The 27,948-nt window shown below is 38.2% G+C and overlaps 1 protein-coding gene and 1 long non-coding RNA gene across 2 annotated transcripts in view; one reads left to right on the forward strand and one right to left on the reverse strand.

The window, feature by feature from the left end:
• LOC139475945 (small ribosomal subunit protein uS15m-like) overlaps positions 1–27,948 on the forward strand; it is a 142,532-nt gene that overhangs the window by 33,004 nt on the left and 81,580 nt on the right. Inside the window, exon 2 of the mRNA XM_071259158.1 lies at positions 11,417–11,479. Coding sequence (XP_071115259.1) covers positions 11,417–11,479 — 63 coding nt within the window. The remainder of the gene's footprint in view (positions 1–11,416; positions 11,480–27,948) is intronic.
• Positions 19,351–20,730, reverse strand: LOC139474463 (uncharacterized). The gene is made up of 3 exons (XR_011653983.1): positions 20,628–20,730; positions 20,033–20,123; positions 19,351–19,529 (listed from the first exon to the last, which is right to left on the reverse strand). It is a non-coding gene; the product is annotated as an uncharacterized lncRNA (long non-coding RNA).

The following is a 27,948-nucleotide window of genomic DNA, read 5'->3' on the forward strand; positions in this document are numbered from 1 at the left end:
GTCTATGTTGTGGGTTTAACTTGCATCCGTATTGCGAAGACATTGTTATATTGAAATTATGTAACCTTATGTTTAATATAAAAATGGATGATTTTAATCTAGATAACTTTGATAATCCGAGTACAATCGAAGAGGGTACTGATGAAACCAGCTTTATGAATCTTAACGATGAACTTTTGAAACCAGCCGGTAATGATTATTACGATGCCTTACTAGATAGCCCAATAGGTCGTGACTATTCAAAGTTTACGATAGATAGTAAAGGAATATTGCGACTGCGTGGCTTTCCGGATATTGATCTTATGAATTCTCGTACTCCTAAGCTCCTAGCCTTGTCTACGATAGCCAGTAAACATGGCAACAACACTGCTCATAATGAATTAGGTTTTGTAGACTACTCATGCAAAAAACTTTCTGCGAAGACTACTAAGGTTCTTCAGACTGTGCATACTGAACTCGGTAACATAGATAAAGATAATTTGGAAGAAAGCTCGAAGCTGGCCTCGGAGACATCTTGGATACCTACTACGATAATTCCATGTTACAGGTACCATCCTCGGAGTTCAGTATTAGTGAATTACGAGGCCTTGACAAGGCAATGCAAACAATGCTGGGAGAACTCATCAATCATATAGCCAAGCTAAATGAATTCGACCAGTAGAAAGGCACTTCTTCACAAATCAGTCGAACTGGAGAAACTATCGATCAAGTCCTCAACGATGACACTACACTGGCCGATAAAGTTAAAACATTGTTCAGAGAACAGGGGATAACCATTGCCAGTATTTTAACCGCATTGGGATTCATTATATCGACTTTGACTCTCGCGTTAACCGGTGGTGGTGGTACAGGAGGTGGCACACAAAATGGTGTAAAAGAGTGGTTAAAAAAGCATTTAAAAGCATTAGGAGAAGCACTGGGAAAGCTTGCTGGGAAAGCCGCGTCTGCACTTCCCGGTATAATAGGGAGTATTGTTTCCTGGCTCTTGAATTTATTAGCTAAAACCACCACTTGGCTTAGTCAAAACTTGTGGGCACTGATCGTAGTAATTGCCGGGCCATTGTACTTATCCATTTAAGACTATTTATCCAAATCATGAGTAAACCAGCCGCGACTCCACCTTCTATAAGTGCTGTTTTTTCACCGATATGTTGTTGATTTTTAGCGGCAATATGTGGTGGCACTTGTGGTTGTGCGTCAGTAGATGGCTGTGGTGTCTGTGGCTTGACTATTCCCGTTTCGCCTGTGTTTGTTTGTGTTATTAATTCGGTGTTAATATCTGAACCTGGTTTTGGTTGATCAGAAGCAATAACAATTTTATTATTATAACCAATCACTTGATCGATCTTAAGTTCCATATTACTCGGTGACATGTATACTCCCGGCGCATAAACGTAGTCTACTTTGGATTTAGCATACTGTATTACATCTTGATAACGCTTTATAGAAGAGGGTATGTCAACTGGTGAATTAATAGCATCCTCTACGTTTGCGACAAACTGTTTTTGTGCATCGAGCGCCGTCCCAGAACCAATTATTCCCGTTTGTGTTTGCGATTGTGCACCAAGAATTGCCCATTCATAAGTTCTTATTGATTCATTAACTCTTACAACTCCTGGTTTAGTAAAATTATTTTCTGTTTTATCATTAAGAAATTCATTCCAAGCGTTTGCGGTATCTTTCAGTTGTACAAATTTTGTAACAATAAAATTAAACCACTCTTAAAACTCATAATATCACCTCTCCAATCATCACTCGAAAGTTCCCAGTCTTTATACCAATGATTTTTTTTTTAGAAAAAAATCATACATTCTTAAGTAAAGTATGCAACAACTTAAACGGACCTTTGTTAACTCCTTTTAATAAATCATCACTTTCTTCTTTGATGGTTGGGGGCGGTCGGGTAGCCTAGTGGTTAAAGCGTTCGCTCATCACGCCGAAGACCTGGGTTCGATTCCCGACATGGGTACAATGTGTGAAGCCCATTTCTGGTGTCCCCCGCCGTGATATTGCTGGAATATTGCTAAAAACGGCGTAAAACCATACTCACTCACTCATTCACTCTTTTCCCTGAGTAAGGAACGCCTATACCATGGTTTATTCCTTTAATACGCCAATCTTTACTCGTAGAAACATTAAATTCATTACAAATACGTTCGAATGCCCTCTCATCGTATGGATTATTTGTGGAATTCCATGCTCAATCCTGCGGTAATGGTGCACTAATTTCTTTAAGAATACGTCTAATTTGATAGTACACATGAAATAATAAAACAGACTTATTTAGTTCAAATCCTGGGGCATAAAGAGATACACCACATCCTGTTGTGGCACACCATATGGCAAAGTTTAACTGGTTCTGCCAAAATTGCATCGGATTGTGGAACCAATCATGCACCATTTTATTGCTAGTTGCCATGACCCTGTATTTTTCAAAGATATCAGGGAATTTAACAAAAAAACTTAGCACCAGTGGCACTTACTAAAATCGACTGATTAGTAATGTAAGTTGATTTCATATCTAAGTTATGATATGGTATCTTTGTATATTTTTAATATGTATGTTACACTCCCGGAAATAACAAATAGCCAGTCTATTCAACTGCTTCATACTATCGATAACTCGGCTGGTCAAATTGAAGTCGCTATCTGCGATGTAATGTATTACCTGCGGTGGACCAATATGAATGATGCGAGAGAAAAAAATAAGATACAGCTAATTGATATTGACAGTAGAGAAAGCACTCCCATTATTATACCTAATGGGTATTACAGTGTATGCTCACTCAATGATGAAATTTTTAAGTCTTTTGGAGCTAGTCTCATACAAAATGAGTCGAATGGAATGCTGATTTTTAGAGCTGGAGAAAAGTATGTAAGGTTTTTCCCAAACATATCAGCTACACTTGGATCTTTTAGCGAAGAAGAAGTAGAAAGGGGAGTAGAAAGAGGAGAACTAATACGATCCAACACAACAGTGTATTGAAGTAGATTACCCGATTTAGTTCCCTATTAAGAGTTGTGGATCCATCTTGATCAGATTAGTACAACGGATAATATTCAACTCGAAAGTCCTTCAACTCTGCTAAGAGCTATTGCAGTCAAAGATGAAAAATACAACAGCGGTAGAACGGAATCTTTCTCAACATTACTATGTATAAGATTAAAGCGGGGTATTATTTCAGACCTCAAAATTTCTGTATTAGATGTAAAACATCAACCTGTACATATAGGATACTTGAGTGTAACACTCCATATTATAAATAATGGTTGATTCATTAGTTCCTGGAACGCTTAACCTTAAAGGGGCACTGATCTAACGCCATTCCCCGGACTGGTTGTTGCCTTTGTTATTGTTTTTTCCCCCGTGAGTACCCGGATGATACGCAACGCAACTGAGCGTGACCAGAGACTGGGCTACCGTCTGCAAGGACAGCTAAATAAACTTGGAGGCTGGAGGCAATATTTGTTTTACGCATTTTTGCATAAACACTGATTGGTTAACTGTGATCTATAAAGATTCGACAAAGGGCGCATGTTAAATAATTTCTTCAGCCTAAACAAACAGACAAAAAGAACGGCGGAGCTCATCGGAAGTCGTCATTTGGAAATACCCCAGATGGTTATAGTTTAATACTAAAAAAAGTATCCATGCAGTGAAAGCATTTTTGGATTTCGGATTGTGTAATACAATTACTACTCCCTTGTTGTCATACACGTTTTCTCGTATAACCCTACACTTGTTTATTTGTCGTCATTCACTTGATGCTCAGTTAATGAATTTATTACAGGTACAATTAGTGGTAGCACCACTTAGATTACCTGACAAAGGTTCTCATTTGGCATTTATTGTGTCTGGGGTAATTATTCAATCTAAATCCAGGTTTGAAGTGAGGTTATGTAATATGCACGTGGCAGCGCAGCAAGAGATGAATGATCAGTTGATTTACTTTTTTTTGTAAATCAACGGATCGTTCCTAGTCATCAAAGGATTAACAGAAAATACGTTGATTGATTAATCACTGTTATCTTGCACAGTGGATATGTCAAAAGTGAGTGTTTACATGTCTAGGTTTACTAAAACAAAGGGAATACACTCATATAATGGCGTGAAGTGCCGATGTAAAAACAACATACAATTTGTTCGAAGGGTTAACTGATAATACGTTGATTGGTTGCTCATTGTTATCAAACTCAATGGATTTTTTAGGAACCGTCGACGTAATGAAAATAGTTGTCACGTGGCCTTTCTCAGCCGACCCTTGAGACTTGACACCCGAAACGATATATATCTTTTAGAATATTTGATAGTTACAGAGACACGTGACATCGAATAAGTTTTTTTGTATAGCTGCAGACGAGTGGGATATTATTCCTTTATGTGGATATTCACGGATACATTCCTCGAATAAGGAAGCTGCCTATTTATACACATAAATTTGGTAAGTTGTAATTATGGTATTTGCATTTTGTTTTCCTTCATTTGAACCGATTCGTTCTTGTTTTTCTACGTCTTGGTTGGGAAATTCTTCAATGCGCGATAGACGTTGTTTTCACAGGTCATTTCCTTTGTAAGCGTGTATAGATTACCGTCAATTTGTAAAATGTGATTCTCTCAGGCAATTTTTAAAATGTGTAAATATTTCAGTCATTTTGACTAAAAAATCTGTCCAGATTAAGACGATCAAAAGGGCCTACAAACATCACAACAGATTATTATGTAGGATTAGAAGCCAAACAACATAGAAATGTACTTTTCAACGTAACATTTTCAGTCTCTTGGTGATGACATTAAACATCAAAATGTTTGGAATTCGTTATCATAATAATACAGATGGAAATGTTTTTCAGTCACTTTGTAAAATAACTGAATATTTAGACGTTTAATAAATATGTTACACATTTTGACAGTAAAAAAATATACACACTATAAAAAAAGCAATGCTCAGGTGAAATATTTACTTTGTGTTGCAAGTCAAAATAGTGTAAACGAAAATCTCAAAATTACCAAGCAAGTGACTTATTAAAACTTCGTCACCATTACCGATGCTACCCACAAAGATGCCTACATTTCCTTATTATTTCCAAAACTGTATTTCATTTTGTTGATCAATGTGACCATACGCTCTTATTACTACCGGTATCCATAAAAGTGACTAATGCGCTTACGAATGGCGCAACAGAGGTCGCGAGCTAGTCTAGATTTCTGCTCTACATCCGGGTACTCACTGGGAAAAAACAATAACAAAGGCAACAACCAGTCCCGGGGAATTGCGTTAGATCAGTGCCCCTTTAAACAATGTAATACAATTGCGCTTTCCGATCTCGGAGACACAGGAGGATTCGGTAAACCCGGTATCGATGGCAAGTTATACGCTTTATACTTACAAGATAATGTATACAAGCGGAAAGAAGTTACATTCACAGGTAATCTAGGAGATTTAAGCGATGTCGACGTTAGTAGACTTCATAAAAACACTTCATACAATCTTACTCGCAACGATGATAATAAATGGACTATGGTCGAAGAAAAATTTGAGTGGCTATTGAATATCGTCATTACCCCACCGTATGTGATGATGGGTAAGGCACATAATTTAACTAACATAATAAATAGTTGGATCGTGCTCGGGGCTTATATCCCCTCAAAACAAAAAAGTGTGTTAGTCTCTCCCTTGCCAGAAAACCCAGTCCATATTTTATTGAGTCGTCTGGCAGTAAAAAATGTCAGTTTAAGTTTGGTTACTGAATTCAATGATATAAAACAGAACTTAAGTGCATTACATAATCCTTCTACGCTTATTATTGAAGTCTTGTTTGGGGATGCATCAGAAGATGCCTTCGAGATATTACCAGGTCTATCAATTAAATGGCTTAAGAAACACGAGCGTCAACGTTGCAGTATTATTTATGTAGGAGCATCACCTGTTTCAATCCTTGAGGGGGTCCAAATTATTAAAGGTGATAGCATTTGTGTTACTAAGATATTTATGCTGTATAATATACATTTAATAAGGTTGATGTATACTCTCAAAACACTGAAGCAAGACCAATTAAAGACTATTCATGGACAATAAGTAACTGTCACGGTGCTCTCTCATAGTCAGATAGATGTGATCAATGTAGAGAGCTTAATAAGGATGAATTTGCGAATGTGAGAAGAGTTAGTGCTAGGCATTCAAAATCTATGGATGAACATAGACCGTTGGCAGCTAAAAAAGCCAAACGCTTGACTTTGTAGGCTATACATTGACGAAAGGTGTTACGAATGTACCATTGTCAAATGATATGTCACTCTTCTTATTGGAAGGCTCAGACTCCTCTTTCTTACATCAGACATACCTGGTGAAGCATCTTCTTCGCCTTGATTGGTCATCAGTAAGGTCGATAAACCTGCTACAATCACGTCTTTGGCTTCTTATCATGACCTGTGACACAAGCTTCAGAGAGGAACGACAAACTTTACTTCTGCTACACGTTCGGTTAGACAGATTGGAGCATCGGGTAGAGAGTCCCAGGGACGTTGATGGACAGGAGCTAGCTACGATCATCAACAGCGTCATACCGTTCGATGTTCGACGAACTGTCCAGGAATTGGAAGAGGTTTGGCAATCGGACGTTGAGCATCAGAATCGACAAACACCAACTCATTCAATGAACCCTCCCTCAGAGGTTTGATGATCGGGATCTGGATTGTCAGCTTTCATATGACAGAGACTTTTGTCGAGAGAGTGATCATTCAATGTATTTGTACCAGAAGTATTGGCAAATGATTGATGATCACGATCAGGACTTTTTGCCCCTCTAGGATAGATATCATCAGGAAAGGTAGGATTGACAGGAGCGTTTGTTAAACCTCCACCCAAATGAGCGACAATTGTGATCAGGACCTTCTGGGGCTTGATTTAGTGATAAAACATGCACGATAGTGCTCATACATGACAGATTCCAGGGATTGATGGACCAACTATCCCAATTCTCTGGATATATAACAGCTATGCGTAGGAGGGTACACTTGCTCCTTGGACGGTCAGTTCCAAGTTAAATTAATTCAACTACCCTGGTCCTTCACCATGTTGTTTGCATACAGTATTCAGGCAGTCCGTGAAGTTACTGAGGACACTCAGCTTTAGATTTCAGTAGACTTATTGCAACTTCAGCGTCAGTAACTTCAAGAGATTCAGCACCGCAGGAGATCGACTCAATACAATCTGTCGCACTCGGATTTGAAGGAGGCCATTCGCTTCAAAAAGACCAACTTTTGTTGAGGATGCAGAAGTCCAGTGGCCACAGTCTAAAAAAACGTCATCTTCAATCAACGATTGGACAATATGGGGCACTCAGCACATGGACTTGTCAACTTTATAGCACAGCTGGAACCTTCTTCGACTAATTATTTGATCAGGAGACTAAATGGTCTGTCTGGACCTTCAAGATGCGTACCTTCATTTACCAATCTATCCTGATCATCGAAGATGTCTTCACGTCATCTTCCTATTATGGGAGGATTGGTTTCGAGCCATACATCGACCACATTCAAGCTCATGCGATTCCTTGTATCTTAAAGAAACAACTGCAATTCACCATGAGATTGTTACACCATCTAGGCTGGCTCGTTAATGCCAAGAAATTGGAGATGATCCCCACACGACTCAGGAGAGATAGGTGAAGATTCAATTAAAAAGTACCTTTGGCACTCAAACAATCTTGGAAAACTTTGTCAGTGGCAAGAAGCTTTTGGTCTCCAAACTCCACCCAGGCTCTTAAAACAAGATGTCGTTCCTGCAGAGGACCAAAGAAAAGAAGTATACATGCCTATCCCACAGAGATCCGACCACAGCCATCATCATGCAGACCCTGCACAATACAGAAGCCGCCTCACGGGCACCTATAAGGTGGACACTGTGTGTACAAGATATCTCATTGCGACTTACTAATTTGTGTTTACTTACATGAACGCAATCAAGGATATATATATTGTGTGACTGTTGAATAGTGCAACCAGGTATGTTTAATCAAAGCCAGTATGTTAATGCCAAAATGTGTCTTTCCAAAATTCAGTTTTGTATATGTGCAATATACTCCAAATTAACAATGCGTGTGGTCTGACGTTGATTAATGAATAATTTGCATAATCCTATATGCAAGGGGCCGACATATGGTTCTCAGTAGAAAGTGACAACTTGGAAACTATGGCTTGCAGTATATACAGTTTTACTTTATACATGTATATGTAGATATATACATGTACATACAAAAGACACAATGTGCCAGGTCAGCACATAGTGGTAGTGGTTGTCTACGTGCCCCGGAGCACCCAGCCTAGCCCTAGCTAGGCTAAGGGTAAGACCTTTCTTTTTTTCCTCTCAATCTCTTACTTACTTACTTACATTGGAGATTTTACGTGTGCTTTCCGACTCTAGCGTATTTCTCACATGGGCCCGACCGGGCCATTTAGTGTATTTCCGAAGAAGGAAAAGAAAATTGGCAACCCGGGGGGGGGATTTAGTGGTTACTTATATAGAAAAATTTGGAATTTTTGAGATTTGGAATAGATGCCAAGGGGGTATGGTGGGCGGACTAAGGGAGTTGATTAAGGTGTGATTGTTGGTTTATGTGGTTTGTTTTGCTAGTTTGTTGGATATTAGATGCGCTTAATTAGGTCTGTTTTAATTAAGTATACGCCTAGGGCTTTAAAATTTTCTATTTTATTTTTTGGGTTTAGGAATGCTTCTAGAGTAAGAGCCTTATTTAGATTGAGGGTTGTTTGTAGTGTAGCTCAGTGTGTTTGGTAGTGGATGCAGTGTATGAGTGCGTGTTCTGGGGTTTCTAGGTGTTTGCAGTGTGGGCACTTTCCTGTTGCGTGTTTTTTAATTTTTTTGAGGTGGCTATTTAGGTTGGTGTGTCCTGTTTGGAGTTTACTGATTATTCTATCAATTCTTTTGGATGGATGAAGGGTTTTTGGTTTGGTTAAGGGTTTTTTGAGAACTTTTTTAATTTGGCTATTTGATTTTAGATAGAGGTTATGCCATTTTTTGGTGATTTTTCGTTTGTTGATACTTTTGATCTCTGATTTGGATATGGGTAGCTTTAAGCTTATTTCAGGGATTTTGAGTGATTGTTTAGCAGCTTTGTCGGCGTTTTCGTTGCTGTATATTCCTACGTGGGCGGGGATCCAGATGAATACTATTTGTTTGCCTGCCTCTGTTACGTTGTTTGCGCTTTTTAGTATTTGGTTTATGAGTTTGGGGCGGTTTTTGGTGTTTTTATTTTGGAGGGCCTGCAGTCCACATAGGGAGTCTGTGAGTATTAGGATTTTTTTATGTTTTTTAGATTGCTGGTTATGGAGGGCTGAGGCCATGCCCATTAGCTCAGTCGAAAGGATTGTGTATTTCTGGTTGGTTGTGCGATGTGGACTCCGAAACCTGTGTGGTTGGAGATCGGATCAGAGGATCCGTCTGTGTAGATGTGACACCAACTTGGCCAATTTTTGTGTATGTATGCTAGTGTAGTGGATTTAGCTATGTTTGGGTCGGTTTGTTTATTTATTGAGTTGGCTAGAGATATGTCTATTTTGGGGATTTTTAGTTTTGGGGTAAATATATTTGATTGTTTGCCGTTTTGTTTTAGGTTGTTTATTTGGTGTTCGTTTATGTAGTTGTTTATTCGTTGGGATATTGGTGTAAGTAGGGGGTGTTTCCTAGTTAGAGCTTGGTTTTGAGGTTGGATATTTTGGTTTATTAGGTTTTGGATGAGGGGGTTTGATTGGGACGTTTAAGGTTAAGTGTTGTCTGCGTAGATTTAGTGGCATTTCTCCTGTGAGGGCCTGGAGTGAAGTGAGAGAGGTGCCATCTTGGGTTCGTGTGACTAATCTAAGAGCCTGATATTGTATTGAGTCTAGTTTTTGGGTTAGAGTTTGGTTTAGAGTTTGGTTTAGAGTATCGTAGATGGCACAGCCGTAGTCTAGTTTAGATCTAATTAGTGAAATGTATAGTGAGAAGAGGGTATCTTTAGAGGCCCCCCAGTTGGAGCCAATGAGACATCTTAGTGTGTTTAAGTCTTTGCTGCATTAAGTAGTTAGGTATTTTATGTGAGCATCCCATGAGAGATGTTCATCGAAAATTAGGCCTAGGAATTTAGTTTGTTTTTGGAATTTGATTGGTTTGTTGTTTAGCTGAAGATTAGGGGTGGCCAGTTTCATGTTTTTGTGTTTGAATACTATTCCTGTTGTTTTTTCCGAGTTTTGGGAGAAGCCCCATTTGTCAGCTCTCAGTCTCATATAGCCAAGGTCAGCTGACATTTAGTAAGTAATAAATATAAATGTAAACAGTAAATCATCAGTGACATACTTGCACATTTCGTTCAGGATGGCAGACGGTCGATGTACACAAAAATGGGGATTAACAACTAGGATTAGCATCTTATAAATAACAGCAATTAAGTGTTTCAAGGCATATAGATGTCATGGCTCCAGGGTAATGAGCCTTTGCAATTAAATGTTCTTCAGACAATGGGTGTCATAAATCAGTCGCTATGACACAACTCTCTCTATTTTCCTTAGGGGTTTCTAATAGAGCCTATATCATCAATTGTTTTGCTCACTTGACTGAAATTCAAATGAGCTTATGTCATAGCCTGCTTATTTGTCATCCGTTGTTGTTTGCAAACTTCTGAAAAAATACTGGAGCAAAGGCTGAGACCTATATGATGTAATTGATGTCATTGAATTTGATATTCAATATGGCCACCATGGCGGCCATTTTGGAAAAGCTACTTTCACTTTTGTACAAAATGTAATGCAAGTTTGTGTATGTTCAGTTAGTAGTGGATTTCAACACATATGAGGGTGATTGGTAAGCTCTAAGCCTTACATTGAAGGAATTGCATAATATTGAAATCTTTTGTTGTTGACATTACATGTTGTCACAGAGGTATACGCTCACAAAAACTGGAGTCAATTGTGGAAATTGTTAAGCCTGTGGGCTTGTGACCTTTGAAAAATGGACAAGCTTGAGGTGCTGTGGTCAAGTACTTGTTTGGGCTCAGGCTAGAAGCAGTGAACCCAGGTTTCGTCCTCAGTCACGAATTGTTGTTAGAACCATCCTGTATCAGCTTGGAACAAAGCTAGATTATCACGAGACATGTTGTGCCTGACGCAGATGTCAGAAGTTTTGGAACCTAAATCATGTTATGTCCACAACAAAGATTTCACTATTATGCAATTCCTTCTAGGCTTACAACATATCAATCAACCCTCATAAGTTCTGTTTTTCAATGATACGTTAAATTCTGATGCCATAGCAGTCATGTTAAAAGTTTTATTCCCATTACCAATTATATGGTTTTCTATTGGTGCCACTAGTTCACAACATCCTAGTGGCTCTGTGTTTTTAAGTATTAATTTCTTTTTTTTCAGGTACCTTGTTGCAGTTATTTGCAAGAAACTATGCTACAAAGCAGAACGTGTTTGCGTACTCTGGTAAGTTTGCAGGATCAGCTTGGTACCCATGGGGATTCCGGGTAAGAATAAAGAATCCCAAGCAACCTATGCTTGTTGTAAGAATTGGAAGGTTAGGCTTGGTGAATTGGTTGGTAGCATGTAGTAGTATAGGTAATGATGGTTCTGGCTCACTTCCACTGGAGTCAGATTTATATACCTATACCACCACTACAGATGGAATTTTTTATGTCAAAATGATGATGCGATTCAACGATTGTCATGAGATTAAACTAAATTGTCATGAAAATATTCTCTATTATTTTTACACATACGCATACCATTATTGTGAACAAAGTAATATTCAACATTTTTACTAAGTTTGTGGTTCATTTTACTAGGAGACCAGACTATATACTCTTTTTCGAAATTGGAGAGAAACAATTGACGACCGTATTTGGTTGGTTTGACATCATCGATATAATATATACCCTGTGGTAATTCTTGCCATTTGATTGGCTCCATTATTATATACTTATGTAAGCATTCGTTTAAATGTGATCAAGCAATCTATTTTTAATCTCAAACCAGTTCTTTGGTTTTGGCACGGAATAATTGACACGCTTGTTGTCTCCCCTGTTTTATGGTAAATGATACTTTATTTTCTCGTCTTCGCTAATACATCTGGTCTTACGATAATTGGATCGAATCTCCTGCTTCATTACGTTGTATTTGGTGAGTTCTGACAGCACTAAACGAAGCTCCTCCTCGGATATCTTACAATCAGCCATTGCTGTCGAAATATGGACCTCAATGCTGTTCAACTTAACTTCGGCGAGTATCGAAATATTATCATGTTTTAATGCTTTCTTTTGCAACCTATGAGAAATAAATTTTATCGCTATTCCTGCCAGTCCTGAGACTCCGGCGGCTATTTCCATGCCAAGTACGATAGGCGCCGCGATTATAGTTGATAATAATAATTCAACGCTGGCTACACCGAGTCCCATGCCAGCTGTTACAAGCGCAGTGTCAACTCCGTCCAGAGCATTCACAGCTCTTTGATACTTTTTATACAATCCAAGTCTCAACTCCCTCTCCTTCTCTATTTGATGTTTTATGTCGCTTATTTGATGTAATCGAAATCCATCAATAGTATCCATCTTTTCATGGAGCGCTGGATATAAACCTATAGTGTATATTATCATGTCATATAATAGTCTTTAATTGGTCTTGCTTCAATGTTTTGAGAGTATACATCAGCCTTATTACGGCATAAATATCTTAGTAAGAGAAATGCTGTCACTTTTATTAATTTGGACCCCCTCAAGAGTTGCAACGGGTGATGCTCCTACATGAATTATACTATAACGTCGACGCTCGTGTTTCTTAAGCCATTTGATTGATAGACCTGGTAATATTTCGAAGGCATCTTCTTGTACATCTCCAAACAAGACTTCAATAATAAGTGTAGAAAGATTAGGTATTACACTTAAGTTCTGTTTTATATCACTGAATTCAGTAACCAAATTTAAACTAACCTTTTTTACTGCCGGACGACTCAATAACATATGACCTGGGTTTTCTGGCAGGGGAGAGACTGACACACTTTTTCATTTTGAGGGGATATAAGCCGCGAGTACGATCCCACTATTTATTATCTAAGTGAATTGATGTCCCTTACCCATCATCACATACGGTGGGGTAATGACGATATTCAATAGCCACTCGATTTTTGCTTCGATCATAGTCCATTTATTATCATCGTTGCGAGTAAGATTGTATGAAGTGTTTTTATGAAGTCTACTAACGTCGACATCGCTTAAATCTCCTAGATTACCTATGAATGTAACTTCTTTCCGCTTGTATACATTATCTTGTAAGTGTAAAGCATATAACTTGCCATCGATACTGGGTTTACCAAATCCTTCAGTGTCTCCGAGATCGGAAAGCGCAATTGTATTACATTGTCTGTGTGTTCAAGGGCCTAATGAATCAACCATTATTTATAATATGGAGTGTTACACTCAAGTATCCTATATGTACAGGTTGATGTTTTACATCTAATACAGAAATTTTGAGGTCTGAAATCATACCAAGCTTTAATTTTTTGTATTGTAATGTTGAGAAAGATTCCGTTCTACCGCTATTATATTTTTCATCTTTGACTAGTATCAGTTAAGTTATCTAGATTAAAATCATCCATTTTTATATTAAACATATTAAGGTTACATAATTTCAATATAACAATGTCTTCGTAATACGGACGCAAGTTAAACGCACAACGTAGACTTCGGGATCTATTAGGGATCAAAGCATGTCGTCACTCTGTAACTATAACTAATAACCCGAGTACCATTGATCAGAATCAAACACTTCTGGTTTGCTTTCCTAATCTCGGCGCACACGATGTGTTAGTTCCGGGAACTGCGTGACTATCATTTACCATTAGTTTGAATTCTACTGACGCTAGCAGAGAGCGCGTTCCATTAAAATTAGCTGTAATGAAGTTTTGAGTATTGATGACAGCGATGTATATTTTTGTTAAATGGATCTCTGGAGAACGGCTAAAGAACGAGAAATCTTACAGTACCAAGGTATTTGTAATCAAAACACATTCAGACTGCGTGTGGGTGCTGATAGTGGTGATAATACTGTCGTAGGAGATAAGGCTGATGCATTAGTTAACCGATTCTATATTCCGCTAGACTTTGAATTACTAGATAGTCACATGCCATTTTATCAAGCATCTCTAGGTGATAGGTTGGAATACGAACTCACTTTTAATGACTACGGGAGAGTAATCAAAGCTACTGAAGATCCTAGTAACTATTCTATTGACAATATGTCACTGGAGTATGATATGATAACAGATCCTGAATTAGCCAGACAAATTCGTAACCAGTATACTGGAGGTTTAGCCATTTTCTACGATCGCGTGCTTTGACACAGAAAGATCACCAGGAACAAAAGAGATACGACGTGGAATATCAATCTTAACATCCCAGCGAGATCGTTGAAGAAAATTTTAATGTTGTTCGAGGACCCCTTTGAAGCATTTGCAAGAGATACCGAGAAGTTCTACAATCCCAAGACTACAAAAGTAGAATTGACTAATCAACTATATAGTCAAGATATGCAAGCATATTAACGGTGGGATGAGATTAAAAAACTCCCTTCTATAAAACGAAGCCCAGAAGTTAACGCGGTCGTGAAAGATCTGTCTCTCGGGGATGTATCGATGGCTGAATTCTATACCACGAAGTTTGTGCTATGGCTCGACATGTGAACCACAGAAGATGACCAACTACACGGCAGTGGGTAGAGAATAGAAAATGCAAGTGAGGGTGTTACTATACAGATAACGAAGCATCAGGAAGCGGTTGGTAAATTAAACATATATTTGTACATGATTATGGACGCGCAACTTAATATACAGAATGGACGATTCGTGCAAGTGATTTATAATAATCTTTTACCTAAAGAACTGCACTGCGCTATCATCTGCGGGCAAACGGGTTTTATTCTAGATATTTTACAAAGTCATTATCGGGACGTTTTTGATCATATTATTAATCTGTGTCCAACTATAAGCGTTAATAAAACATAAGTATCGACAGATTGGGTCATGAATTGCCCCGAGGTGTACAAAGTTGATCTGGGCGATCGTTTACAAGACTGTTTACGAGTATGTCACGAAAAAAAATACAAAGGAGAATCAACCCTTTTCATAATAGACGACTGCAGTGCGAGTAAAGAACTAACCAAAAGAAAGATATGCGTTCGTATTTAGCATTCTCCGGTCGGCATACTCAGCATAGCGTTTGGGTACTTACCGTATATGACCGCGGATAAGCCGACCCCGTAGATAAGCCGAGGTGTTAACTTGACCATTGAAATACGAAAGAAAATGATATGACCCGCATATAAGCCGAACCAGGAAGTGCAAGGCAAAAAACACTGCGAAGTCGGACTGCGCTGGTGGAAGACATGTGCCGGTACTAGCAGATATTCAATAATATAAGATGAAAAACGTTGTAATTATATTGAAAAAGTCATTATTATTTCTAATAAAGATTTAACAAACCAGTCATCCACTTTCATAATGTGGGAAGCTGAGAAAATGTACCAACAAATGAAACACAAGTCAAATATTTAGTTTCAAATCATTGTATTTTTGGTTATTTATTATGACCGTGTACAAATAACTAAATAAAAACATATATACATTATCATTTACATCACATCACATCATCCCTGGTAAATCCATCAAATTCGGTGTCGCTGTCCTCACTGGCCAGAATTGCCCACGCAGCTTCTTCTGTCGCATCGTCGTAGTAATCATCGAGGTCATCGCATGCCATGACATCTTCCACATCCGTAGAAACCAGGGCGGGGGAGACGAACTCCTCGAACAAAATGTCATCTTCAGATCCGTCCATTGCGTTTGAAATTCCACATTTCAAAAACGATTTCTGCACCACGTCTGTGGGGATCTCATCCCAAGACTCCACCACCCACTTTGCTACTTCTGCGAGTGGAGCTCCTCTCATAGCGTTCGACTTGGTGAAGGTGTGGTCGCTGTTTAGCATCCACTCGGACCACTTCTCACGGACGTGGGTCTTGAATGGTTTGTTAAGGCATACGTCAAGGGGCTAGAGATGGGATATTCATCCGCCTGGTATGACTGCTTGGTGTGTCTTGCTTTCTGTCAATTCCTTCTTTACACTCTGGCACAGGTGAGCTCGAAACATGTCCCATACATGTAGCGACTTGCATCCCCTCATGCCACCCTGCCTCAACATCTACACATCTGTCACCCATCGTTTAACTAAGTCCTTTGGGGTGTACTGCGACAACAACTCCAGCTGGAAACTTGTCTTTTGGCATTGTCTTTCTTTTGAACACAACTATAGGTTTCAGTTTTGTCCCATCAGCCAAACAGGTTAAAACAACAGTAAAATGTTGTTTCTCATTCCCCGTTGTCTTTACCGATATCGTCATGGCACCCATGTGGTCAACTATTCTGGAGCCTGGCATATCGACTTTCAAAGGTGTTTCGTCCATGTTGCCGATTTGACAAAGTTCATAGGCCATAGCTTTCCGTTCTTTGATGACAAAGGCATGAAACAAGTCCACTTTTGTGTTTACCTGGTCAGGGAGCCTCTGGGCGATGTGAGTTTTCTGCTTAAGTGTAAGGTGTCTCCTGTTCATAAACCTTGAACACCAGTGTGAAGATGCCTTAAACGTTGTTGGGAGGTCGAATTCCTTTTTCTTTGCCTTGTAAACCGTCAGTGCCCGTTGGCGAATCATATTTCCGGTTCCTGTGTAACCACACTGTCTTTGTTCCGTTATCCACTCATACAGGACATCCTCTAGTTTACTGTATGGTGATACGGCAAACCGTCTAGCTTTCTTTGTTTTCGGCATTTCTGTTAGTGCCGTCTTTTCTTTCTTCCAATTTCTAACTTGCCTCTCGTTAATATCAAATTGTCGTGCAGCCGCACTGTTGTTTGTCGACTCAGCAAAAGCAACGACTCGCAGTTTGAAATCAGCATCGTAAGCATGGCGTTTTCGTTTTGAACTCATGATGAGAATGCCAATCAATAAAAATATTCCAACTTTTATACACCTATGCAGTAACTCACCAATTTGCTTCAATTCAACTTCAAACATTGCCGCCACTATTGTATGTTAATCCAATTGAATTAAATATACTATGAACAAATTAAATGACCATCACTTACTCACAGGCTTCTTCAGTTTATTAAACTAATCTCTCGAAAACCAAAAAAGGAATTAATCCCCTACTCCCAACACGATCGCTAAGCACTCACAACTTGAAAGTGTTTGTGTAAACAACATAACAATACCAATCGGCCCGTTATCATCAGTGCTCATTTCCTTGTGTACCGTGTTGCTTTTTAAACAACAGGAAGCAATCACAGTGGTCACCGTTTGTGACGTCACAGGAAACAGCTGATCACATGTTTTTGCAAATGGCGAACGGAATAACTCACCGTTACAGTTGTTTATTTCCCCCTTTCAATAAAGGTAGATACTTGTTCACTATCAATTCATGATTTTGGCAAAACGTATGTACCGGTAATAGCTATGGCGATTTCATCTGCAGTGTCTGCTCTGGCTTAAATTTTCTTGGGGTCACTTGGACCCGTTCATCATAAAATTAGGGGTCCCAAACAAAATTGGAGGGGTCCAATTTATAGCATTATAACATAACATTAACAACAGAACACAGTGGTTGTGTAAAATAAGAAATCTTTTCGCAACTGCAAAATATCAACAAACAGGCAAAGTGAGAGAAAGGTTCACATCAGAGCACATCCTGCTCTCATAACCAAAAGGTTTACATTAAGGGACAAACAATTTCTTAAAAGGGACATTTGATATTAATGAATATTATAACACAAAATTATCCATGTTAATATCTAACTTCGTATATGAAAAGGCAGTACACGGGTCAGCCATTGGTAAGGGGTCATTGTGACAGACATTTGTGAATGTTTTTACCGAGATCTACCAATGATTTGAAGTTATGGATTCAGTTAAGTTCAGTGGCTGTTCTGATGCTACTGTACTGAGTATTGAGTTCATGTTGTAACTGTGACAATGATCAATGAGTCATAAAATATAATTGGCATATCGAACGTTTTTTTAGTAAGAGTATACAAAAAAAAAAGGCCAGAAAAGATGCATCCGAGACCGCCTTAATCATTCCCCGCAAGGCACATTTTTACCTTCTCCACAGGGTCTTAAGGAAGTCTCTAGATATTCCCAGCAAATGTCTCCACACCATCTCGGCAAACTACTCCAACTTGCAGCTTGCTGAGAAGTATCCAAGACTTCCTCACAGTACCTACTGAAGTAGTCTCCGATACTTCCTCAGAATTAACCTTATATGGCTAATTAAATATGCTTTGAACCATCTCGGCAAACCCACTTAGGAAGTCCCTGATTATTCTCCACAAACGTGTGTGACATAATCAAAGATGTTTCTAATGCATCCCCACAACACTTGCAAGGAAGTCTCCGAAGCATCTTCGCAAACCTATCAGGGGTAATTAAATATGCTTTGAACCATCCCGGGAAACCTTCTAAGAAAGTCCCCGAATAGTCTCCACAAACTATTATTAGGTAATCAAAGATGTTTCTGAAGCATCCCAGCAAAACTTGCAAGGAAGTCTCCGAAGCATCTTCGCAAACCTATCAGGGGTAATTAAATATGCTTTGAACCATCCCGGGAAACCTTCTTAGGAAGTCCCCGAATAGTCCCCGAATAGTCTCCACAAACTATTATTAGGTAATCAAAGATGTTTCTGAAGCATCCCAGCAAAACTTGCAAGGAAGTCTCCGAAGCATCTTTGCAAACCTATCAGGGGTAATTAAATATGCTTTGAACCATCCCGGGAAACCTTCTTAGGAAGTCCCCGAATAGTCTCCACAAACTATTATTAGGTAATCAAAGATGTTTCCGAAGCATCCCAGCAAAACTTGCAAGGAAGTCTCCGAAGCATCTTCGCTAACCTATCAGGGGTAATTAAATATGCTTTGAACCATCCCGGGAAACCTTCTGAGGAAGTCCCTGGTAAGTCCCCACAAACTTGTGTTATGCAATCAAAGATGCTTCTGAAGCATCCCCACAACACTTGCAAGGAAGTCTCTGAAGTGTCTTCACAAACCTGTCATGGGTAATTTAACATGCTTTAAACCATCCCGGCAAAGTTCTAAGGAAGTCTCCATAACAAAGATGTTTCAGAGACATTTTACCTTTCCATCATTTTCAGTAATACAAAAGATGTGCTTACATCATAATCTAGTCTTTCAACAGCATCCCAGAAGTGTCTGTGAAACATCCTTGCCAAACCTGTACTGTCAAAAATGAGATAACGAAGTTGTATAGTATTCTCTTTATTTGGAGTAATAACAGCAATAACAAGTAGCCAGAGGTGGACATCATCAACAGAAGATATCATTATATGGTAGCCATCATATGAAAGTGGAAGTCATCATATGAAAGTGGAAGTCATCCTCGTCCTGGCAGGGGTCGTCATGGAAGCTGTCCTTCAAGAGGCTGAAATGGGATCAAATGTTATTGTATATCAGTGACATAAATGAGTGAGTGAGTATGGTTTTACGCCGCTTTTGCGCAATGTTCCAGCAATATCACGGCGGGGGACACCAGAAATGGGCTTCACACAATGTACCCATGTCGGGAATTGAACCCGGGTCTTTGGCGTGACGAACCATCTTTAACCACTAGGCTACCAGACAGCCCCAATCAGTGCCATAAACAAATTACTTTATGTCAGACGTCATGGAGTGAGTGAGTGAGTATGGTTTTACGCAGCTTTTAGCAATATTCCAGCAATATCATGGCGGGGGACACCAGATATGAGCTTCACACATTGTACCCATGTCGGGAATCGAACCCGGGTCTTCGGCGTGACGAGCGAACGCTTTAACCACTAAGCTACCCGACCGCCCCCAGACGTCAAGGAGACTCATTAAAAACTATTACAAAAATTACTTTTTGGGGGCTACAAAATTACTGATGTTATGGTCAAAGAAACAAACCATGGCTCATTCACTTGAAGGCATTCCTAAGCGTGCAGATCTTGTTGCTCACCACAAAGTTCCAGTTGTTTTTTCTTTGCCGGTTTCAGAACTGATGAAAAAAATAACATGTTACACTGGATGATAAATCAAAGCTTCATAATTCATGATACAGTAAAAATAAATTGCAAACAAGATAAGAGCATTAAAATTGCACTCAGGTGAAATGGTTCCAGTCCAAATGTATGATGACTTGAAAGTTACAAAACTTACCACTTGTACCAAAACTAGATTTTAAATGATGTCAATTAGTTAACATCTTGTGATTAGATATTAACTTAATATTGATATGTCCATGTAAGTTGACCAAAGCATTACACATTCAAATGTCAGTGTGTTCTAGAAAAATGTAAAAAATGGTTTTGACATTTACAAGTACTCATATTGGCTCAAAAGTTAAACACAGGAAGGATATTTAGATTGTAAAACCTATTGATTCCTTACTATGATTCTGATATTAAATTATAAAAATTAAACCTTTAGTTTCATAACTTATTTAGTTACAGTTCCATTAACCTGAAATGAAATTTACCTGACACTTAACAAAGATACTGACCTTCGAGTACCACATCGGTGTCGGTAGCATCGTAAAAACACCAAGTTGCTGGCCACCAGGCAGCAACTGGCTTCTTTTCCTTGATCCCTTCTCATGAAACAGGCACATCCGCAGGAGTTCACGTCTTCCTATGAAGTATCGTTCCTTTTTTGTCTTCAAAAATCACCACAAGGAAGGGGGCTGAAAAATCAAGTTGCATTCATTAATAACCTAAAACTAAAAGGCGGGTATTGCTGGTCACAAAACAAAGTTCACACAGGCAACTTTGCCAAAATTTCAACAACCTGGTGCCAGTCCAAAACGTAATTCAGGATCTATACCGCGATGGCGATGGAGCATGTCGACGGGGAAAACGATAAGTCCACAACATTTACTGGGAACATATATCTATTTCAAACAAACGTTACAAAACATGAGTTTCCCTTACTTACGAGTTCTTAAAAAAATATCAACCAACATCCTCGTTATAAAACAGCAGGTTACAAAATGGCGGCGAATTCCGTACTAATTACCATACAACAATGGACATTTGTTTGTAAAAAAAACTAAGTTTTAATTTAAAATACAACTTAAGATAAATAGAGTTTAACATAATACAAATATATAATTTGTTATCTATTAATTCAATAATTTTATGAACTTATAACTACAGTCTGCGATCATATTTCACATTTCAGTGACCAGATACATAATTTGTTTTGAAGAAATACTTTTTTATCTCAGTCCCACATCGGTGCTCTCCGTAAATTTAACGGAGAACCACGATGTGATCGAAACATAAAATCTGAAAGGCCTGCGCAATATTACAAAATTACATCTGCGCCTATTATTTTTCATAAATAGTCCCAAATTAGATCAGTTTGAGGTTCCAAATTAGAACATAAATTTACGATTTATAAATTGAGCTTGAAAAAAGATTTCTCTTTCAGCGAATGCTAAAACTAAGTTCAATATCTAAGTGAGAATTGGTTTGGATCGGGGGTCGTTTCGGTGGATTATTTAGCATAATTGTTATGGAGACAATATAGAGGGCTATATTTTAAAAATATATTTATGTAACACAAACAGATCTAAAGTGTACCTACCGTTTGTTCAGGAACATACGTTGTCATCCTTGCTGAACTCAGAGTCGGCGTAGATTCTATCTCGATGAAGGTTTGGTGACTTTCTTTTTCAGTTTTTGCTTCTCTTTCAAATTATTATTTTTTATCGATAGATTAAAATATTATTCACTAGATCTATTTCCCGCAATGTTATTGAAAATAGAATTCTCCGACACACACTTTGACAATGGGTCCACATCGAACAAGTCAAAGAGCAAAATGAAAACGTGTCAATCAAATCTTTAGATTATATTTTACAAAGTAATAAATGAAATCAACAAAATTATTTATCTGTCTAAAAGTTGTCAAACTTAGATATAAGTTATCATTTCCATCTTTTCGTGCGATCGCGTGTGATGCGAGTCAAATGGCATCGCGGCTTTTAATAGTTTTATCGCCTCGATTTCTCCACAATGTTTAATGCCAAATATATGCAAGAAAAATCTTTGTCTCAGCTCGTAACCTGGCACGATACATCCACGAAGTTTCATATTTTTAATATAGATCGCGATTTCCTGCTTAAAACGTTCAGAACAACACGATTTAACTAAAACCTTTCGTCGAAGTCTGATATACACGAGTGCCGTTGCTGTAATTGGTTGTATAAGGTCACGTGCTCAATTTGACCAATCACGAATCTTATAGCAGATTTCGGCAAGAAAGCGTCACCAGAAACCAATAAAATAGCATGTTATAGTAATGTAAATACTCAAGGCGAGTTGACTATCGTGTAGATGACAAAATAAACGTTGAAGATAATGGTGTGTCACATGGTACGTGTTATTCATGCGAAGCTTCGAAAACGGAGATATTTCTTCATGCTACAGATCGGACAGCCACTGTCATCGGGAAAATGATGACAGATATTATTAATAATTCTTTTGAAAATAATTTTCCGATTAGAGTCTATATCTACGTATACAATAAATATGAAAAACAACAACAACAATAAATAGGTAGATCCACGGACGTATATATACGTCTTTGGTAGATCTAAGTTCTGAAAATCGTCAAATTTTTGTTTCCTCTGTCCTTATTCTGGACGTTATGAATGTGTTAGCTTGGATTATTTTTATTTACAACACACTTAATTTAGTTGTAAATGCATCATTTAAATAATGTGATAAACATAACTTTCATTGGTGGGGGGTGGTGGGGTGAAGAGGGACCACACCCAATGGACACAGAACAGCTACAATTAAAATATACCAGTTGTGAACAGAAGCTCATAAATCCTGAGACTATTATAACTGGTATTGCAGTACTTACTAAGGTGCAAAGACAATGAGTAACTTGAGTGATGTGTTTGAATTTTCTGATTGATCATTCATTCTAAGTATAATTTAACTTGAATAAACACTTTGACAGTCACTTGACTTGTATTTGAATTATGATTATAACCATTAAAACAGCCAATCATGTATTTCCTGGCACCCCTAAAAATGTAATGGCACTCTTAATTTGGCATAATTGTGCCCATTGGCAAACTTGAAATAAATTTAATTTCGATCCCTGTTATGTATATCTTGAGCCACAAATCAGCCACTATGTCTACAAGTAATATTACTTTATGTTGCCTTTTCTTATATACCTTTTTCTGAGGAGACTGTTATATGGAACACGGACACTGTTACGTTCTGATTGGAATTTATGAATATATTGTACATTTCTTTCTTTTTTTCTGATTATTGCATACTAATAATTCCTGCATTTGTTTTAACTGTATTTAATAGAAATATACCTCGGAGCATTAATTGTGTTGGGTATTTAATTATTAATGTCCTTGCTGACATATATAGGATTTCTAATTCATTGCATGTGAATGTTTTAGATAAAGAGCTTTAGTATTATCCTTAAAGAAAAATCAAAATAAATAATAATGATCATGTCATCTCTTCCAAGCAAGGGGCCTAGTTTTCCGAGATTTTGACTAAAGCTCAATGTATTGATCTGTATCAATTGAAAGGAAGTCTTTGAAAGATATATACTTACAATATAGTTTTGGCTAGTGAGGATGTATTCACATCATCATTGCAAACCGGTTATCAAGTTGCCTTGTGAGGAAGTCTCTGAATAGTCTTTGCAAAGTTCTTTCGAAGATTTCCACAAGCAAAGAAGACTCCACAGTATCTTTTCAATTTTGTTTATTTGTAAAGAAGTCTCCAAAAAGTCTTCGTTAGTGAGAATGCACTCAATACATCCTTGCAAACAGTCAGCTATTTTATTGCCTTATGAGGAAGTCTCCGAATAGTCCTCACAAAGTCTTTGTGGGGTCTTCGCTAGCGAGGATGCACTGATACATCTTTGCAAACCTTCAGCTACTTTATGGCCCTTCTGAGGAAGTCTCCGAATAGTCTTTGCAAAGTTGTTTTGAAGGTCTTCGCTAGCGAAGACGTATCGGAGACATCTTAAGAGATCTCTTAAGACATCCCCTGCTAGTGGAGATGCACTAGAAACGTCATCAGTAGGTTAATGCCTTTGTGGGGAAGTACTTGATTATTCCCCGGAATAGTCTTCGATGGGTCTCCGCAAAGTCTCGGCTAGCCGAGACCATAAAAATTGGCTAAAATCCCACAAAAGATGCATCGGGACGGTCTCGGGGCGGTCTCGGGTACATCTTTTCTGGGTTTTTTTTTTGTAAGGGTATGTTCAGGATCCAGCATTTCTTTGATAAATCTAGTCAACATGTTTCAGGTGCTATAAATGTTTAAACATGTCAGTAAAACCAATAACGGTCCTGGCAAAATGTGTTTTGCAATTCTTAATATGACTCACAAGATATTGAATTATTATCAGCTTGATAAGTCTGTTGTAGAATAACTAAATATTCAGAGTCCGCTAAATAAAAACAATGTACATCATTGTACATTCAAGTGTTCGCATTCATTCTTTATCATATACAGTGTCGCGGTATTGATAAATCTCGTAATCCACACAACCTGTCGACTGTTTACTTATGCAAATCTAAGCACGATATATTTCATCGCATGATCGAATACAGGACTCGTTGCGGTATGTCACGGCTACTTGTACACACGTTAACTTTTTTTATGACAGTTCCTGGGATGTTTTTGAAGTGGAATTACCCCTTCCTCCATTCAAAATTGATTAGAAAAAGAACCCATTTGTTCCAACAAAGTCCCTTGACCAAACCTCGGTCATATGCAAAATTCAAAACAGGAAGTGATATACCATATAATCCACACAGCCTTACTTACTGCAGTAAAGAAAATCAGCATCAATCAATCCAATGAACAACAAACATTTTGTGAATCACATATTTAATAAGTTTGTAAGCATGCCCCACTACGATCCATTATAAATTAACTACCGCAATAACATATCGTATCATCCTACACGGTCGCTCGATTTCGCGGGTCACTGTTACAATGTTCTGAAGTATACCCTTGATGTGCCTGGCTATTTTTAGTTTGACACAAGGTCAGGATATTTTCGACCAATCAGCAAGCTAAATTAATTACGACTATATCCGACTTGCTTAATATGTGGCACCTGATTGGCTGAAGCAAAGCTACCGGCCATACCGAAAATTAATACATGCAAAACCGACAATAGATATAGGTCAAGAAACCGGTTTGGGTATTTGTCATAAAAAGGGAGAGAATAATGAAACTGGTTTGGTTTAGCAAACAAAAGTGTTAATCAACATGCTTCGCTGTCTTGTTTGGCAACAAATACCTTTACGCAAAGACGTACGTCTTTGATTTACGATAACAGTGTCAATTCGATATGAAATTAATATAGCCCCAGTGACTGCGTCCACGAGACCCACAAATGTTACGCAGGTGCGTTCAAACTTATTTTTGTACGTCCAAGACTCAAAAACTCGCTCTTCAGCCAACACTGCATCTGTGAGTTATATATTGTCAAATGTAAAGATTGTGGAGTTTATGAAGAACAATAAACTTTGAACATTCAGTTGAAAACTTATTATCGGAAGTAGTAACATGCATAACATTTTTTTAATAATGACAACTTTGGTGTATAATGATAACTTTATTTATAATCTTTTACAATAATGGCTCTAATCCTGGCAACTTCCAAACTTTCTGGTTGTAATCTATCAGACCGTCATTCAGGCGATGTTTCTGTCGGATCACGATCTGAAAAATACTATCATGAAAGTATATCCCGTGGATAAGCCGACCCCTTTCTACAGAATCTTTTTTCTGGTCCGCTTTAATAACGGCTAGGTATTGTCAATTTAAACATAAGTGCCCACTTGACTCAAGTGACACCGATTGTGGAGACACAACAACAAGTACAAACCCCAACCTCACAACAAGTGAACGAGGAAACACCTCAAACACAGATTGCACCACAGATTGCACAAGAAGTGAATGAGGAAATACAAGCGATTGCACAACAACAAGCCAGAGTGACTAAGAATCCTTGAAAAGTTGCAGCTGGTAGGAAGGGTGCACTAGCGAGGAAGTCAAAAATAATACACAATTCAAATACTGAACATAGCACAATTAAAACTTGGGCTCCCTATACACTGGGGGTTGGTGCTATAGTGGTGGTATGGTTGTTTTATAAGGACGGAGAAGAGAAAACGTCACCCCGATTGACCAATCACAACAACAAGTTTACTTAGAGATAAGCCCTCATATAATGTTATAAAGGCAATGACTACTCCAGTTACAGACGGTAAAATGTTGGTAAACGCAACGTATCATTCAGCGGTGGTCAGCGGCTTGGCCACTGGCTATGCCCGTATAGCTAAAATGATTACTAAAGCCACACCACCCAAGCTAGATTTTAATGGTTATGATATCAGTATGGTGGTTCTTGATATTGGATTGGCAATGGCAACAAAAGATATGCTAATCAAACAAGAGCTTATCCCAGAAGACATAATGAAGTAATTAAACAATTGAATATTTTATATTATTGAACATGGCAACAATTGTGATGATGGTCGATGGAGCTATTGTAAATGTTCTAGCTTTTTCAGGGAGTAATTATTTATTTTCTACTCTGAGGGAATCAAATTCTAAAGAAGTTGAAGAGGAGCGTAAACGACATAATAAAGCATTGAAACAACTCGAAACAGCCCAGTCACAATGGGCCCCAAATAGTATGTTAAGATTAGATTTTATTAATGATGAACTGCGTAAAGAGGGGCATTTAATTCAAACGTTTAAGGATGTTGAATCTGCCATGCACGAATACTTCCTTGTTTATGGAAAGAAACTTGACCCAATACCGAGGCCAACAATAAGTCAAAGGCTCAGAAAGACCGCGAGGTAGCATTTATAATGTTTGGGTTACCAGTCATTGCAATAACTACACATAAACTATGATCTATTGCGTATCAGCCATTAATAACCCTGACTACTCAGCTATAAATAGCGCTGACTGTTGATAAACCCACTGTTGTTGATAATAGTGAGTTAAAATATGTCCCCACAGCCGGCGTTGGTAAATATCTAAGAGGTTGGAAGATGGATATTAATTCCAACATGGATGTTAATGACGTTAAGCCCATCGTATCAAGCAACATTAATGAGGAGTTAGATGATTTAAATAGTATAAAATACCAGCTGATGGTTAAAATGTCATTGAGTAAAAGTAACGCAGACGATAGCACTGAATATACCGAACCATATTTCCGAAGCAATCAAGAAGTTATAACCGAATCCGATACTATAATCGCATCATTAGATACATCAATTCAGAGGATACATGATACATTTAGAACGCTGGACTAATAGAGGTTCGGGTTGGGGTGTGGATAAAATGGATAGTTTATATTTAGATATAGCAAATTATATGCCTTTCAAAGGTGGATCTTATAATATAAATATCATTATACGTGGATAAAGAGTTTAAGCAGGCTATTATACGATCAAACAAAATATGCGAGAAAGAAATATTTCTGTGAAAGATGCCTGTATGGGTACAGCAGACAAGATCTATTAGAAGCTCATAAAGAAGACTGCAGAGGTGTTGGACAGACTGCTATCAGGATCGATATGCCTAAAGAGGGAAAAAATATATTAAAATTTGAGCATTATTGTAATCAAATGCCAGTACCATACGTAATTTATGCTGACTTCAAAGCGCTTATCAAACCTGTAGAAAATACCGACCGAAGCAATCAAGATAGTTTTACGTATAAAACTCAAGAACATATTCCTTGTGGGTTTGGATATATAGTTGTAAGGTATGATGGGAAAACAAACCCGCCCATG

This window comes from Haliotis cracherodii, unplaced genomic scaffold (genome assembly GCF_022045235.1).
Source record: "Haliotis cracherodii isolate W230 unplaced genomic scaffold, xgHalCrac1.p SCAF_3, whole genome shotgun sequence".
Lineage (NCBI taxonomy): Eukaryota > Metazoa > Mollusca > Gastropoda > Lepetellida > Haliotidae > Haliotis > Haliotis cracherodii.